At 42.4% G+C, this 16,840-nt stretch overlaps 2 protein-coding genes across 4 annotated transcripts in view; one reads left to right on the forward strand and one right to left on the reverse strand.

Moving 5' to 3' along the window:
- Positions 1-16,840, reverse strand: part of LOC308073692 (ADP-ribosylhydrolase ARH1-like) — a 63,335-nt gene that overhangs the window by 39,262 nt on the left and 7,233 nt on the right. The gene's annotated exons all lie outside the window — the stretch shown is intronic.
- The window catches only part of LOC308073691 (ADP-ribosylhydrolase ARH1-like), a 63,335-nt gene that overhangs the window by 38,873 nt on the left and 7,622 nt on the right, over positions 1-16,840 (forward strand). Inside the window, exons 1-3 of one of the 3 annotated variants that reach the window (XM_080412762.1) lie at positions 4,923-5,006; positions 13,683-14,020; positions 14,670-15,042. The exons of 1 other annotated variant lie outside the window; for it this stretch is intronic. In XM_080412762.1, the coding sequence (XP_080268888.1) occupies positions 13,696-14,020; positions 14,670-15,042 (698 nt within the window). In that variant the 5' untranslated portion in view covers positions 4,923-5,006; positions 13,683-13,695. Of the gene's footprint in view, positions 1-4,909; positions 5,007-13,682; positions 14,021-14,669; positions 15,043-16,840 lie in introns of those variants that run through there. One more of the 3 variants, XM_080412761.1, reaches the window with a different exon arrangement.

Raw genomic sequence — 16,840 nt, forward strand, 5'->3', positions numbered from 1 at the left:
CTCCCTCCCTCCCTCTCTCTTTCGATGAGTGAGCTCTGGTCTGGCGTCACACACAACATCCCCTTTCCCTGTTTCCCCAACTCTCTCCCTTCCTCTCCCTATCTGTCCCTCTCTCTATCCTTCTCTCTGTCTGTCTGATGTGAACTGTTGCCTAACAAGGCTGATCCCCCTGAAATCGGACACGTCCATATTTGGGCATAATGCAGGCATACAGATAACCGCCCACCCCAACATACAATTGAGTCGATATATCGGCACACCCCTAGTGTCTATTCTACCCGCACAATAACCTGGTCGATGCTGGGTACCGACAGGCACACAGTGCTGATGTCACAGTACTGATCATATATTTGAAGTCATAGACCGGCCTCCAAGTAATCTGTCATATGACACTGACAATCTACAGTACAAGGCATCACTTTGGAACCTATTTCAAGAGAGCCTCCTTCAACCACACAATAACCCGTCCAATGCTGAATACAGATTCTAGGACTATTCTAGGCCAGCCTATTTGGGGCCATGCATATTGTGAACGTACTGCTATGCGGCCAATCAGGGACCACAAACGTGAGGTGATGAAGCTGGCGGTTTGGGTTGGCCAATCAGGGAAAGTTGGGAAACCGATGCATACAAACTCCCGAACACACTGGGAATGTCTGCCTCTTTCTCAGACCCGCGGGCCAACAGATACAGATATTTGTGATTTTTCTGTCCTCGGAACCTGTTGGTCCATCCGAATTGCCATTCGGCTCCGTACAGTTTGAGACCATACGGTCGGACGTTTTCCGAGTTATGCTAGGGACAAATCTAGTGTGACACATTACATTACATTAGTCATTTAGCAGACGCTTTTATCCAAAGCGACTTACAATAAGTGCATTCAACATAGGTAGGGAACGAAACTACTAATCACCAGAAGTCTTAAGTGCATTTTCTGCTAAAACAGGCAGCCAAGAGTATACCTAGCGCTAAGGTAAAAGTGCAATATATCAGCTAACTACTTTCTTAAACAGATGAGACAAATAGCAAAATCAAATGAGCAAGAGCTAAAACAAATAAGTGTATCGACTAAACAAGATCCAATAAAACAATACAATAATAAAACAAGAGTTTGTACACTAGTTAACAACAAGTAGGCAAGGCGAAGAGGAAGGGTAGTGTTTCCTGAAGAGGTGGGTTTTCAGCTTGCGGCGAAAGATGGGCAGTGACTCTGCTGTCCTGACATCAGTGGGGAGTTCATTCCACCACTGTGGGGCCAGAACAGAAAAAAGTTGGGACCGTGTAGATCGGCCAGAAGGACCCTTGAACAACAAGGCAATCAGTCACCCCGAGGTGGCAGACCGTGTAGATCGGCCAGAAGGACCCTTGAACGACGAGGCAATCAGTCACCCGAGGTGGCAGACCAAAGTGGTTGACTTACAGGGGTGTAAGCATCGACCATAGCCCGATGGTAAGAAGGAGCTGTTCCTTTCACTGCCCTATAGGCTAGCACCAGGGTTTTAAACTGGATGCGAGCCGCTACGGGGAGCCAGTGTAGAGAACGGAGAAGGATAGTTGTGTGGGAGAACTTGGGGTGGTTGAACACCAGACGAGCCGCAGCTTTCTGAACAAGCTCCAGAGGTCTGATGGCAGATTCCGGAGCACCAGCAAGGTGGGAGTTGCAGTAGTCCAGGCAGGAGATGACAAGAGCCTGGATGAGCACCTGGGCTACCTTCTCCGTGAGGGAGGGGCGAATCCTCCTGATGTTGTAGAGGAGGAATCTGCAGGACTGTGTCACCGATGCGATGTTTGCCGAGAACGACAGTTGCTCGTCCAGGGTCACACCCAGATTCTTACAAATCTACAATACAGTAGCAGCTCTTAGGGCACTTCACAAACATGACTGAGCAGGAAGTAAAACTATGAGTACCGGTATATGGAAAAATGCTTTGTTAATCGAAGTCAGAGGGAAAAAAACAATATAACCAAAACCTGTAAAGATCTCACTGAAAATAGCAAGTCTACAAGCTTATAACTTGTTACATTGCAACACATTGTGAGGTTGTAAATCTGTAGAGTTAACGGACGCGGTTCTTTCTATTACTTTAAATCAAGCCCCCAGAACCACGGTAGAACAGTTAAGCGGCCAAGCCTGGTGGTCAAATCTGATATTGCAACACTTCCGCATTTTGCTTGTGCATCTGCCGTTTGTGCGCCTGCTCACGACGTGTCATGACCCACGAACCAATGGAATGGACCCATGGAACCAATATGGAACCAATATTTCTTACTTCCGGGTGCTTCAAAACGCCACTGAGAAATTTCATTGAAATGAATAGCTAGGGGCGGGGCAATCCGCCCTCTAGATATTATAATTCTATGCTTTAAATGGTGTGCACGTTCTCGATTGTGAGCAGTTTGTGTAGCACAGTTCAATACAACATTGGTCCTGGAAGTATTTGGAAAATCAACAATAAAATCGATTATGTGATGTCGCTGCATCGTTGAGAATCGTCCACGTCCGCATCTATATGCATCTTAGAATCGACAAATGTCCACACCTCTATTGTGGGTAGTTTGAAGCCAGTATATGATGTAAAGTCAGCTATGACATCACCTTGACGATATTGTACCCAGCATTGCCCACATTATTGCACAGTAGTTCAAGACCAGTCCATGACGTCAGTAATCTATGGCAAACATGACCGTTCGGACATAACCCGGCTAGACAGGCGGACACAAAGACATGGCCTCCGCTTTATCTAACAGACAAGCTAACAATGTTTTGGTTTGCTATGTATTATCAGCTTGTAGATCATCAGTACCCATTGTCAGAGTAGGCTACTGAGTCTATGACTTCAGTACTATGACATTAGCAGTGTCTGTCTGTCTGTCCATCCATCCATCCATCCATCCATCCATCCATCCATCCATCCATCTTCAACCGCTTATCCGGAATCAGGTCGTGGGGGTAACAGTTCCAACAGAGATTTCCAGTATTCCCTTTCCAGAGCAACATTAGCCATTTCCTCCTGGGGGATCCCGAGGCGTTCCAAGGCTAGTGTGGAGATCAAATCCCAATCTGGTCCTTGGTCTAACAGGAGGTGTCCTCCCAATGGGACGTGCAGCGAGGACCTCCCTAGGGAGACGCTCGGGAGGTATCCGTACTAAATGCCCGAATCACCTAAACTGTCTCCTCTCCAAGTCAAGGAGCAGCGAGCGATTTTACTCTGAGTCTCTCACAGATAACTGAACTTCTCACCCTATCTCTAAGGGAGAGGCTGGACACCCGTCTGAGAAAACGAATTTTGTCCGCTTGTATCCGCAACCTTATTCTTTCGGTCATGACCCACACTTCATGACCATAGGTGAGAGTAGGAACGAAGATTGCTCGTTATATGAAGAGCTTTGCCTTCTGGCTCAGCTCTCTTTTCGACAGTGCGGTACAGCAACTGCAATACAGCTCCTGCTGCTCCGATTCTCCGGCTGATCATTGTTGATCATATATGATGTCAGTACTATGACGTCAGTACTGCATGTCTGCATTTATACTTGTCTGTTTCATGCTTATATTGCCATGCTTATTGCAAGTATGTTTTCTGTGCCCAAATTCTTCTTAGCATGGTTGTTCATAAGGAATATATTGACAAATCAGAACCCATATTTTATAGTGTTTTAACCATACCTCAGACTTAGTATACTTATTATCATTACCGAAATCATCAACCTCATTTCCGAAACATACGTATCATTACCGCAACAGGTGTTCATTTAATGTTAATTTAATATATAGGAAAATATAAGTTTTCTTTTAAATACATGTGCAGAATCTATATGTTATGTTCTTTCAGGGTTGCCATATCATTTTGAAAACATATCAGGTTTCAATGAAATATCTCAAATATTGGGTTGTAAATTATGAAAGGTGTTGCGGTAATGAGAGAAATCAGTCAAATTCAAATAAAAATGTAAAAATTTACAAATATATATTATTTCACAGTTTAAGTAACTGTGCATGACTGTTAATAATCCATACTTTTTTTGGGCAAAATTATTAGCTTTCCTAATGGTCCTGACGTTTTCAGACTGTTGCGGTAATGAGATTTTTATGGACACGTTTTTGAAAATATGCTCAAAAAAGGTGTTAAATTGTGATTAAATATTTTTAAATTAATATTCACAAACACTTAAGACCTTGTTAATAATGCTTAAAAAAAAAAATCTTGATAAAGGCCTTTTCATGCTGAAATTTTTAAAACCAAGTGTTCGTGAGAATGACCCATTTAATAAACAGAAAATACATTTTCCGGTAGGTGTCAAAATCTCAGCCAATCAGGAGAAAGTACCAATTTTTAAGCTTCATTTTTATAGTATTCCAGTTCCAATTTTGCCTGCTCATTTCTTAGTGTCATCACTTCCAATTTCACTTGTTTAATATATCCTGATTGAGTTCTCTATCCTGATTGGATAAAAATGGAAATGATACTGAAACTGAAACGAAAATGCATTTTCTGTTTTATGAAGAGCTGGAGAGACAAGGAGACTCCTTTTACTGAACAAACACTCTATAGCAGGTCCCCTGTCTTTAAGACAGGGGACCTGCAGGGGAACTGCAGATTCAAGTACACCGTTGCTCCTTAGATTAACTTTTTGTTTTCAAATATGCTTTGTATGGTCCTGTTTTTTGAAGATGCACCATTATCAGTCCTCATGAGTTATTCAATAGTCATACAATGGTTAGATGGAATTGCATGAAACTTATTACTGGCACCTGTGTGCACTGTGCAGGATAAGTTGCATCCCATCATGAAATGAGGCTATATGTTAACCATTGTCAAGTGTTTTGCATAAATGGACCCCACAGGTGCGGCTGCGCTGTCAATTATTAGCCTAGTGATCAGAAGTGACTCTGTGAAGACCAGTTGTTTCACCGTGACTGAGGTGTTTGTTTTACCACGACAGACTTTCTCTGTTTTATACTCCTTTCTACCATTCCTTTTTGGTCCTGTGTGCTTCATTGACCAGCAGTAAGTTATGTTTCATGTCTAGTTATATATGTTTCCCCGTCATTATTGCTGAGATTACACTATTTTCTGCAACTTTGTGTCATTGTTTGATGTGCCGCTCTAACAGATTTTGATTGTCGATATAATATTTTCTTATGCATCAGGATGTAAGGATCATTATTTTTTTTTTAAATGTATTTTAAAAGATCCTCTCTCCCTATCACACACTTGTGCCATTGAACCCCTCCCCTGTGCCAATGTTGGCACCCTTGCCTAAGGTTGCCTACCCCTGGTTAGTCCATGAGCCAGAGCCCCAAAATTGAGCAAAAATTATCGAAAGAGTGGGCAAAACCAAACCTATATTAAATTGTTCATAGGGTACGAGTAAATAAATATATGATAACCTCTCCACAGGAGCAGCTTTTTCATGGTTATCACACATTTTGTTATTTTCCCCATACGTACATGACAGGTGAAAAAATGACAACATTTAAAAAAGAGTTATCATAATGAAACTTCCTGAGTTGATTACTTACATGAAGACAATGATTTATCGTATTACAAGTTTTCTGAAATTGTATATTTAAATATGCAAATTAGGCATTTAGTCCATGAGCCAGAGCCCCAAAATTGAGCAGATATTGAATATTCCCTCGTTAAAAACCTTTGAATCCAACATCTTAACAAAATGAAATAAGTATGTTGACTCTGGCTTTGTCCAATGTTGATTCTGGAAAGTTATGCAAATTTGGGCATATTTTCCTATGCCTAATTTGCATATTTAAATATACAATTTCAGAAAACTTGTAATACGATAAATCATTGTCTTCATGTAAGTAATCAACTCAGGAAGTTTCATTATGATAACTCTTTTTAAAATTGTCATTTTTTTCACCTGTCATGGACGTATGGGGAAAATAACAAAATGTGTGATAACCATGAAAAAGCTGCTCCTGTGGAAAGGTTATCATATATTTATTTACTCGTATTGACCCTATGAACAATTAAATATAGGTTTGGTTTTGCCCACTCTTTCGATAATTTTTGCTCAATTTTGGGGCTCTGGCTCATGGACTAGGTGTACAGTTAGTATAGTCAAGTCAAGTCACATTTATTTATATAGCACATTTCATACGATGTCACAGTAACATTCATTCATATTTTAATTCATGAAAAACCCAGTCTTGAAAATCCTGGATTATAGTTAGATATAATGTACCATAATAAATGCATGGCATAACGTCCAGCCGTCTACATTGATGATGGTTGTATTTGTGATATACTGTAGCTACCTGCTCTGTGCAGCACTTTGTGCTTCATAAATAAATGTGACTGGACTTGAAAACAAATGACATAACAAAACCGTTACTAAAGGAATAAACAATTTGAGACAATATATTTAAGTGCGAAGCCACCGTCTCTGCTAAAAGGTAAGATTAGACAAGACATCTGGATGAGCTGTTAGAGTTTAAAATACATTATATTGATGCAAAATACACAGGAGTCAGGACAGCATCACAATGGACAGTCAGTTGAGGGGAAAAACTGAAAAAAATAACAAAGCAAAGGCAAGATAGAGGATTGCATGACATTGCATTCAGACTTTTCTTTCTGTCATTTTGTCTGTGTGTAGGTTAGGTTCACACTAGACTGCCCCAACGCTCCTGATTTCGTGTATAGAGGGGCGGGTGTTAGAGCCGGCGAGAGATTGCGCCTGATCCCCATTGGTTCACCGATCTGTCCGTCAACCCCCGCCCCGTTAACACAACATTACGAGCGACGCCCACTGCACTCTGGTTGGTTGGGAAGTGAAACACTTCCTCATACCGAGTACACCGACGTGCTGGGCCAGGCTTTTATTTTTTAGCAAAACTAAACAATAAAAGCCTGGAGATCGAGGCTAGGTTCACACAGACAAAATTACATGGTATATAAACATTAGGTTAGTTCATATACTGTGTGGTTCTAAGACACTCCAATATGCCAAAAATGTAAGTTTGATTTTTTTGATTGAAATTTTTATTAGGCAAAAGAATGTAAAACAACACAGTTACATTTATAATGCTTTTGTCTAAAAGGTCCGGCCAAAAAAGTCCTTGCGGACTTGTTTCCGTTGGGGTCCTTGAGTTAATTTCATAGACATATATAGTAGCAACCAAACAGTTCAAAAATCAACATGAAAATACAGATAATACAGAAAAAGTACCACTATGTACAAAAAAAGCATTTAAAAATATTTGTACAAAAAGAAAGGGGGGGGGGAAGCATGGAAAAATAAAAAATTATATACAAAAAAAGCATGAGGAAATACAAAATATGTATAAAAAGAGGAGGGGGGGGGGGGTCGTCTGTCTACAGGGAAACTGGTACTAGCTCCTCTTTCGGCCTCCAGAAAGATGGGTTTTTAGGGCTGTTTTGAATGAGCCCAGCGAACTGCATTTTTTGAGGGATGGGGTTAGACTATTCCATTCCTTGGTGGCTGTGCTATAGAAGGAGAATTTGCCCATGTTTGTTTTATGGGTGGTGGTACCAGATTGTTGTTTACGCTCCCTCTAGTTTCGTGGCTGTGGGTGTCACTAACTTTTTCGAGGTATTTATACAGATATGCGGGTATAGGGGGCATATCGGGCAAATCTGCATTTACAATTTTGAAGACCAGACCCATTTTTAGTTGTTTAACCCTGTCTTCCACCCTGAGCCAGCCTAGGCTGGCAAAGTGAATGGGAGAGAGGTGGGTCATGGGCCCCAGTCCGAGAAGTAGTCGGATCAGTTTGTTTTGGGAGGTTTGAAGCTTAGTCTGCAGTGACACTGAGGTGTTGGAGTACCAAGAGGAGCTAGCATAGTCAAAAAGGGGCTGAATCAGGGCCCCTGAGAGGGTCCTGAGGGCCTGAGGGTTGACAAAAGAGGAAACTCTGCCCATAAATAAAAAAAAAAGTACTGTCGTCTCTTGTTCTGGAATCTCTTATAGCTGTCAGTACAACCTGCGTGATTGCCCCGGATTCATAGGCCTCCCTCACACAGTTAAAACACTCATTTTATGGCTGCCTTATGCCTTACGTGAAGCATAAGGCCATTTCAATTCATTCCCTATGGAAGTCACATGGCTTTACCCCCCCCTCCCCTAAGGCAAGCCAGTTTTATCAAACCATGTGACTTCCACAGGGAATGAACTGAAACGGCCTTCTGCTTCACGTACAGCATTAAGGCAGCCATAAAACAAGTGTTTTAACTGTGTGAGGGAGACCACATCTAATCCTCTCCTCCTCACTCGGAGGCAGGACGAGTGGAGGAGGCGAGTGCGGAAGTTGGGATATTGGAATTTGGCCGCCACCCGTGTCATTCACAGGGTTGCCACATTTGCTTGTTATAAGCGACTTTGGGGCTTGTTATTCTGTAAAGTTTCTTGTAAATATTGGTTGCAGGTTGCCTATTTTTGGGCTTGTTTGTTTCTAAGTTGTAGTTTTGTTTGGGCTTGTTTCTAAATTGTAGATGCTTATTTGGGCTTGTTTCTAAAGTGTAGTTGTTTATTTGGGCTTGTTTCTAAAGTGTATTTGCTTATTAGGACTTGTTTCTAAAGTGTATTTGCTTATTAGGACTTGTTTCTAAAGTGTATTTGGGCTTTTTTCTAAAGTGTAGTTGCTTATTTGGGCTTCTTTCTGAAGTGCAGTTGTTTATTTTGGGCTTTGTAGAGCCTGTACATAGACTAAAACTGCAAAGGGGTTTCTTGTCTGGAAGTTTATCAAGATAATGCTTCCGTGTTCGTGCTGGGGGGGGGGGGGGGTGTCCTGTTGCATCAAAGGCCACACGCCAAGAGGGGAGTGTGTCCTTTGTTCAGTTAACCAATAGACCATATTCACACGGCGGCCATATTGCCATTAAGTCAATGAAATGCCACCCCAGTTGCCACAGCAACGCAATGTTAAATTCCAAAATGGCCGCCGTGTGAATATGGACTATTGTCCAGAGGGTACAGGCACGACTTTACACAGAGATCAAATCAGCTCAAGATAAGCATATTTATTATATTCAATACAGCAATACACAGGAACAACACTGTGTGATACATTATGTGAACCAATAATGCAAGACGGGTAGAAATCAAATACCTAACGTGTCAGTGATATTTGCTTCGTAAAGGCTCTAGAGCGATTAGTCCACAGGAGAAAGGATTGAGAGGCACCTCTAATGCACGAACGACAGAGAGTCAGATGAACTGATGTCTGTGAGGCTCGTGGAGAATTCTGCTCTTAACAGGATGTGCAGGATTCTTTATACTACAGGAAACTAAAGGAGTGATCCCCCAAAAAGGGTGGGCATTCTACGTTTGGATTGGATAGTTTAGAAATGCACGTCAGTGTCATAAGGCGTGCTAAGTGGTTGCCATGGGTGTTCTCAAGTCTGTTGGGCACACGTGGAGCCAAGACAGCAAGGGTTAAGGGGTGCATGCTTTCTAGCAAAAACCACCACTATGCATACGGTGCAGACAGGATGTGGAAACGGGTGGAAAAGTTCAACAGATGGAGTTGGTACAACTGAGGTTCAGGAGGTTGACCAAGGAGAAGACAATCAATCACTTCTCTGACCAGCCACCAGCAACTCCACCCATGCCAACCAGTGCCAACCACTCACCCATCTCCAACCAAGCTGACAACTCCTCCCCTGCCAACTACCTGGGTATTTAAACCCAGATTCCAAAAATGGCGGCGTGCTAGTTTCTTGTAGTTGTAGTTTAACTGTCAATTAAAGTTCAGACAGTTTGACATTTACCTTCCACCCATGCATTCTGTCTTTTACACAATTCAGTGCTTCTCACTCATATGGTGAGATGTCGTACTATGGGAATTTCCTTTGCATCGTGACATTTGAATTTATAGAGGCTCAAAAAAGGTAAAGTAATTTAAGATGGATGCTTGGAATATGGCTAAAAAATATGTGCCATATTTTCCCATCAGTCCGCAGCCAAATGTGTATCATTTTAGGGGTCCTTCACATGAAAAAGTCTGAGAACCACTGAGGGAAGTTGGGGTTCGATCCCCCGGCCGGGTCATACCAAAGACTATAAAAATGGGACCCCATGTCTCCCTGTTTGGCACTCAGCATCTAGGGTTGGATTGGGGGGTAAGTCCCTGTGATATACTAGCATCATGTCCAGAGGATAAGGATAAGGATAATTCCTTTTAACAGGTCGTTCATGAAAGTCCTTGCGGTCTTGTTTCCAATGAGAACCTGTGAGCAATTGGGGTTAAGAGTCTTGCTCAGGGACAAATTTCATATCATCGGCACATATGCTGGGATAGCCTGGAATCGAACCTGGGGCAACCAGGGCCAGCTGGTTCCCTAGGCGGGCTCACTAACCACTCAGCTATGGCCGCCCGGATGTACTTGTTCATCAAGCTGCCTCACGCTACAGAAACAGGAGATGGGCTCCTGCCCTATGGGCCACATGGCTTGGCAAGGCTTACTTACTGTACTTATACCTCATATCTACATGAATGAATACCACAGAATGCCTGGATTGCAATTGTGAGCATCTCTATTCAATTCAGTTAAATTTTTTTGAACTGAGTGTGTCAAAAATCACAACAAGTTGTGTCAAGACACTTTACATGTAGAGCAGAGACCCGACATTGTCCCATCCTGAGCAAGCAATTTTGTGACGGTGGCAACGAAAAACAGGCTCTAGGGTGGGTGGCCATCTGCCTCAACTGTGTCTGGGGGGAAAGAAGAGAGAGAGAGGGAGAGACAGAGAGGGAGATATACAAGTAGTAGCAATAATAGTACATATAATAGTCTATATAATATTGTACAACAATAATGTTATGTAGTATAGTCCAGTACATTAACCCTGTTTATTTTACATTATCGATACGAAGCTGATAATAGCGCCAAATTTTGCATGAGGCTTCTTTAGGACCTACTGATGGATTCTAGCCTTGGGTACCAAACTTTATTTTGAATATTTTCCATACATTTAGGCTTATCAATATTCATAAAAAAAAACAGGCCGATTCACCTTTTGGCCTATAACTCTTGAACCGTAGGTCATAGCATCAAAAATAACATATTTTGCTACTACTCCTAAATATTTTGTCCAAAACTCACACAAATCGGCACACCCTCTGTCTTTGGTCATGTGATCAAGATTTATCAGTCAGAATTTTCATATTCCCTTCGGATTGGCTACGATTGGCTTCTGAAATTTGTGGGAGGGTCTGTTTGGAAAAAAATGGCACAAATCATAAACACAGCGTCCTATTTGTCCTAAATTCATATCATTGAGGGGCCATTAATAAACGTAGAGCCAATGCGATTTCACTTCCACCCATAGGGGGCGCAACAAATTCTACAAATGTCACTGTTTTTGCGCCAAATTAAGTACAAATGGTCTTGTGAGTCAAACATTTGCAATTGCAAAGTGGAGAACAGTCCAAATTTGATTTGCCACATTTGCAGGTGGAACAGTCCCCTTTACAAGAGCATTTGATCAGCTCTCTGCATGCTTTGGAGACTTCTGGAATTGTCATCCAAACTGGCACCCATGCCTCAGATTCCTTGGTCCATCCATACTCATGTGGGGAAGGAATAACTTGTTCTGTTTGTAGGCTGGTCGCCCAGATGCCTGCTTGATACACTGCCCGCTTAACATGCTGAAGTAGTGCATCTTGGGTGGGTGGCAGTTTCTCCATTGACCTATTCCCATGACAGAAGAGTTCTTTTCTAGTCTGGTTGATGGAGCTCAAAGGACTGGATTTGTCATACAGGATAACCGTCAGTCTCTCAAGCTTCTGGAATTGCTGACTCTCAACATTCAGCTGCTGGAAGGGATGTTTGGCCAGACTGACAAGTATCTCTGTGACATCATCGTAGGCTTGCCAGGCATGCCAAGCTGACTTCTTACCCTTACTGTGGAAAGCAGATGTTGTGTCTGGAACATGCCAAAAGCCCACCCAGATGTCAGCCAAAGGTTGAATCGACCTGTTGCAATCATGAGGAGGCAGACACCAGGATTCTGGTTCATGTACGGCATGCACTTGAGCAAGGAGCAACAACTATCCTTGTGCGTACTGTGGACACTGATGTCATCGTGATCCTTGCAGGCTTGTTCAATGATTTAGTTACGATTCAACCTTTGGCTGACATCTGGGTGGCTTTTGGCATGGGCAAAAAATACCGATTTTACCACATCAACATCATGTGTAAATCTCTGGGGGGGCCACAATCTCGTGCTCTGCCTATGTTCCATGCATCGTCAGGTTGTGACACAACATCTGCTTTCCACAGTAAGGGCAAGAAGTCAGCTTGGCATGCCTGGCAAGCCTATGATGATGTCACAGAGATACTTGTCAATCTGGCCAAACATCCCTTCCAGCAGCTGAATGTTGAGAGTCAGCAATTCCAGAAGCTTGAGAGACTGACGGTTATCCTGTATGACAAATCCAGTCCTTTGAGCTCCATCAACCAGACTAGAAAAGAACTCTTCTGTCATGGGAATAGGTCAATGGAGAAACTGCCACCCACCCAAGATGCACTACTTCAGCATGTTAAGCGGGCAGTGTATCAAGCAGGCATCTGGGCGACCAGCCTACAAACAGAACAAGTTATTCCTTCCCCACATGAGTATGGATGGACCAAGGAATCTGAGGCATGGGTGCCAGTTTGGATGACAATTCCAGAAGTCTCCAAAGCATGCAGAGAGCTGATCAAATGCTCTTGTAAAGGGGACTGTTCCACCTGCAAATGTGGCAAATCAAATTTGGACTGTTCTCCACTTTGCAATTGCAAATGTTTGACTCACAAGACCATTTGTACTTAATTTGGCGCAAAAACAGTGACATTTGTAGAATTTGTTGCGCCCCCTATGGGTGGAAGTGAAATCGCATTGGCTCTACGTTTATTAATGGCCCCTCAATGATATGAATTTAGGACAAATAGGACGCTGTGTTTATGATTTGTGCCATTTTTTTCCAAACAGACCCTCCCACAAATTTCAGAAGCCAATCGTAGCCAATCCGAAGGGAATATGAAAATTCTGACTGATAAATCTTGATCACATGACCAAAGACAGAGGGTGTGCCGATTGGTGTGAGTTTTGGACAAAATATTTAGGAGTAGTAGCAAAATATGTGTTTTGAAGATAACGCAAAATGGCGGAAAATCGTGAAATCGGAAAAGAGGCGGGACCTATATGCAAAGTTGCATCATGATCCAAGGAGTCTTTGGAGTTTTTGATGCTATGACCTACGGTTCAAGAGTTATAGGCCAAAAGATGAATCGGCCTGTTTTTTTTTATGAATATTGATAAGCCTAAATGTATGGAAAATATTCAAAATAAAGTTTGGTACCCAAGGCTAGAATCCATCAGTAGGTCCTAAAGAAGCCTCATGCAAAATTTGGCGCTATTATCAGCTTCGTATCGATAATTGTGCGAAATGACCCCACTAGTAGTGGCATAATGTAATAATGTTGAGATAATTGAGATAAAAAGTATAGTGGTATAGTAAAATATAGTAGCAATCCACAGTCATGCTCCATGGAGAGGCCTGGTCCGCAGTCACATGGAACTGCGATTGAACTGCGAAGTGGGAGACACAAAAAACTGTCGATCTGGGATGGAATTGACTCTGAAAAGCTGTACTGTAATAATAACGTAAATGTAATAATTTGTAATGAGATGTTGCCCTTTTCTTATGTCCTCAGTTAAGGAGTCATAATGTCTACTGAAATCCCCTTGATGGAGAGGTATGAAGCCAGCATGGTTCTGAGTGGTGCAGGTGATGCCCTGGGCTACAACCACGGCGACTGGGAGTTTGAGAGTAATGGGGAGTCTATTCATCGCCAAGTAAAAGAGAAAGGTGGTTTGGCTAAGCTGGATGTCAAGGAATTTCCGCTCAGCGATGATACCATCATGCACTTGGCCACCGCGGAGGCGCTGATTGAGGTTGAGGGCAAGGATAAGACAACCCTGCCGGATCTGTGTCGGGAATTGGTGGTCAAATATGTCAACAGTATGACGGACATGGACGAACGTGCAGCAGGTATCTGTACATTACTTCAAATGGAAGTTTTTTGTGTGTGAAATGTGTCACAGCATGATAACATTGTGTTGGGTTTTAGGAACAGCAAAGGAACCTCAGGGAATAGGTTTGTTGCAGAATATGAAACAAGCATGGGCATAGTAAAATCCTCACTGATAATTTAACTCTGAAAGTGTGCTAATGGAACTAAATAGATACCTGATCACACCAGCATGTATGACAAGTGATATGTCACTGTCACATATATCTATTTTGTACAATTATACTTTGCATACATACATACATACATACATACATACATACATACATACATACATACATTAATACAAATGGAAACAGAAAATAAATGCAGTTAGTCATGAGTATTTTGTATAACTAGGTTTACTTCCTTTTGCTCTTACTTTTGTCACAAGCATACTACTACACCTCACATCAGGTGGAGTAATTCATTGTATTGCTTAAGTTACGCATGCAAATGATGCAAATTAATTAATTATTTTACTTTGACAAAGTCTCTGTGACGGCACTTTAGAGACTAGTCCCGTCTTCACAAATCTTACATCAATCAAGATCATAGCAATAGCATGTGACAGCAATTGTGTATTTAATCTTGAAAGAAAATGTCTTTTTGATCTCCTCCCTTCTCCAGGGGTGACCTGCATGTCTTCCTGTGAGGATCTCGAGGACAGAATGAAGAGAGGAGACTACAACTACAAGATACCCTTCAACCCCAGGGGTGGAGGCTGTGGGGCGGCCATGCGTGCCATGTGCATCGGCCTGCGCTTCCCTGACCCAGAGCAGGAGCGTCACCTGGTAGCAGTGAGTATTGAGAGCGGGCGTCTTACCCACCACCACCCCACCGGGTACCTGGGGGCCTTAGCTGCAGCACTGTTCACGGCTTACGCCGTCAGGGGCAGCCCGCCTGTGGAGGCCTGGGGCCACGGCCTCATGGAGGTCCTGGAGAAAGCCATGGAGTACATCAGAGAGGCAGGCCACTGTGTAGAAGAGAACCTCAAGAACTGGTGAGTGGGAAGAATAAAATAAAATAATAATTATTATATTGTCGGTCGGGCAGAAATCAACTTTTTCAATTTTCTTAATAAATGAGTGCTATTGAACACACTTTACGTCTGTGTGTGGGTTTTACAAATATTGAACCAATGCAAAGTATCAAAAGGTGCTTCTGACTAAACCTCCTAACTCCATTGGATCCTCAAACTGTCGGTCAAACCACCTAACTCCAATTCCAATTCGCTCCAATTTTCCGTCTGACTTTGTTTACTTGGACAAAACAACTACTGTATCTCCACATTCACTGGTCAAAAGCCTCCTAACTCCACTTGAGCTGTATTGGGGTAAAGGTATTATAATATAAGGACACATTCAAGTATCTGACAATATATAAAGTCACCATACCAACTTTGATGAGGCAATATTGTGTCGTTCTAAAACATGTTTCTTTTTCATTTCCTGAAAAGTTAATATTTTGGACATTTGTTTGGTTTCTGCCCGACATCGTCTATACATTATGTTTTTTATTCATATTTTGGATGTCGGGAAACTCTGTTTCTACTTATTTGTGAGTTATTAATAGCAGATGTTTTATTTAAACGTCACTAGTATAAATTCAGCATTCACTGATCCATGTTATAGGGCCTACTTTGAGAAATCTTGGGAGAACTACTTGACAAAGAGAGGAATCCTGGATGGGAAAGACGAAAAAGCACGCTTTCCAGAATGCTATGGCGTTAAGGAAAGGGAGACATTTTACAGGGAGATTGCTTTCCAGAGCACTGGCGGTGCCAGTGGTCATGATGCCCCCATGATCGCTTATGATGCTCTCCTATGCGCTGGTGACTCATGGGAGAAGCTGGCCGATCATGGGTTCTTCCACGGTGGAGACAGCGACTCCACAGCTGTGATCGCTGCTGCCTGGTGGGGCACCATCTACGGCTTCAGAGGAGTTCCAGAGCTGAACTACAACAAACTGGAGTACAGGGAGAGACTGGTTACGGTGGCAGAGAAGCTGTTTGAGCTGAGGAATAAGCCCTTTAATGAAGATGAATAAAGCATACTTGAAAATATTGTTTAAGAGAGAAATAGGTGTTTATGTTTCTTTTTTACTGAACTCCAGTCTCCTTGTTTTGCTTAATGCTTTATGTAAAGTACGTTGAAGTGCCTTAGTTGTTGAAATGTGCTCTATAAATTACATTATGTAAAGTAAAAAATTAAAGTAGATTTAGCAAATTCGAGTCACTAGACATTTGATATACTTCACTGCACCATCCAAAGTCACGTATTTGATTGTATTCATATCTACCAGCTCAGTGGCCTTGTGGTTAGAGCCCAGGGGTACTTGGGGGGTACCAGGGGGTCCCCAGCTAAATGAGTTACTAAACTAGAAAAAGTGCTCCTCGGAGCACAGGTCTCCGCCAGGTTAGGTAGGTTATTGTGGCCTCCTGGTGGCACTATAATAGGCCAACGTGAAAAAGGTGCCATTTATTCTTAGGCCTTTCACGGCAATCGGACCTTGCATTCATGATTTGAGGCATTTTGTTCCAAAAATGTGTTTTGCTAAATTAGACCTGCTGGTGGCGCTATAACAGGCCAATGTGAAAAGGCTGGCATTTCTTCCTCGGCCTAATGGGAATTTGCGTGTGAAATTGCACGGAAAGCGCAAGCTGCGTTCATGATTTGAGGCATTTTGTTCAAAACGGACCAATCCTGCAAATTTTGGAAGCCAACCTTAGCCAATGAGGATGGAATATGGACAATTGGACAGATCCGTGTTGATCACATGACTATAGAGATACTGTGTAC

This window comes from Gymnoscopelus braueri (assembly GCF_963280865.1).
Source record: "Gymnoscopelus braueri genome assembly, chromosome: 18".
In the NCBI taxonomy this organism is placed as follows: Eukaryota; Metazoa; Chordata; class Actinopteri; order Myctophiformes; family Myctophidae; genus Gymnoscopelus; species Gymnoscopelus braueri.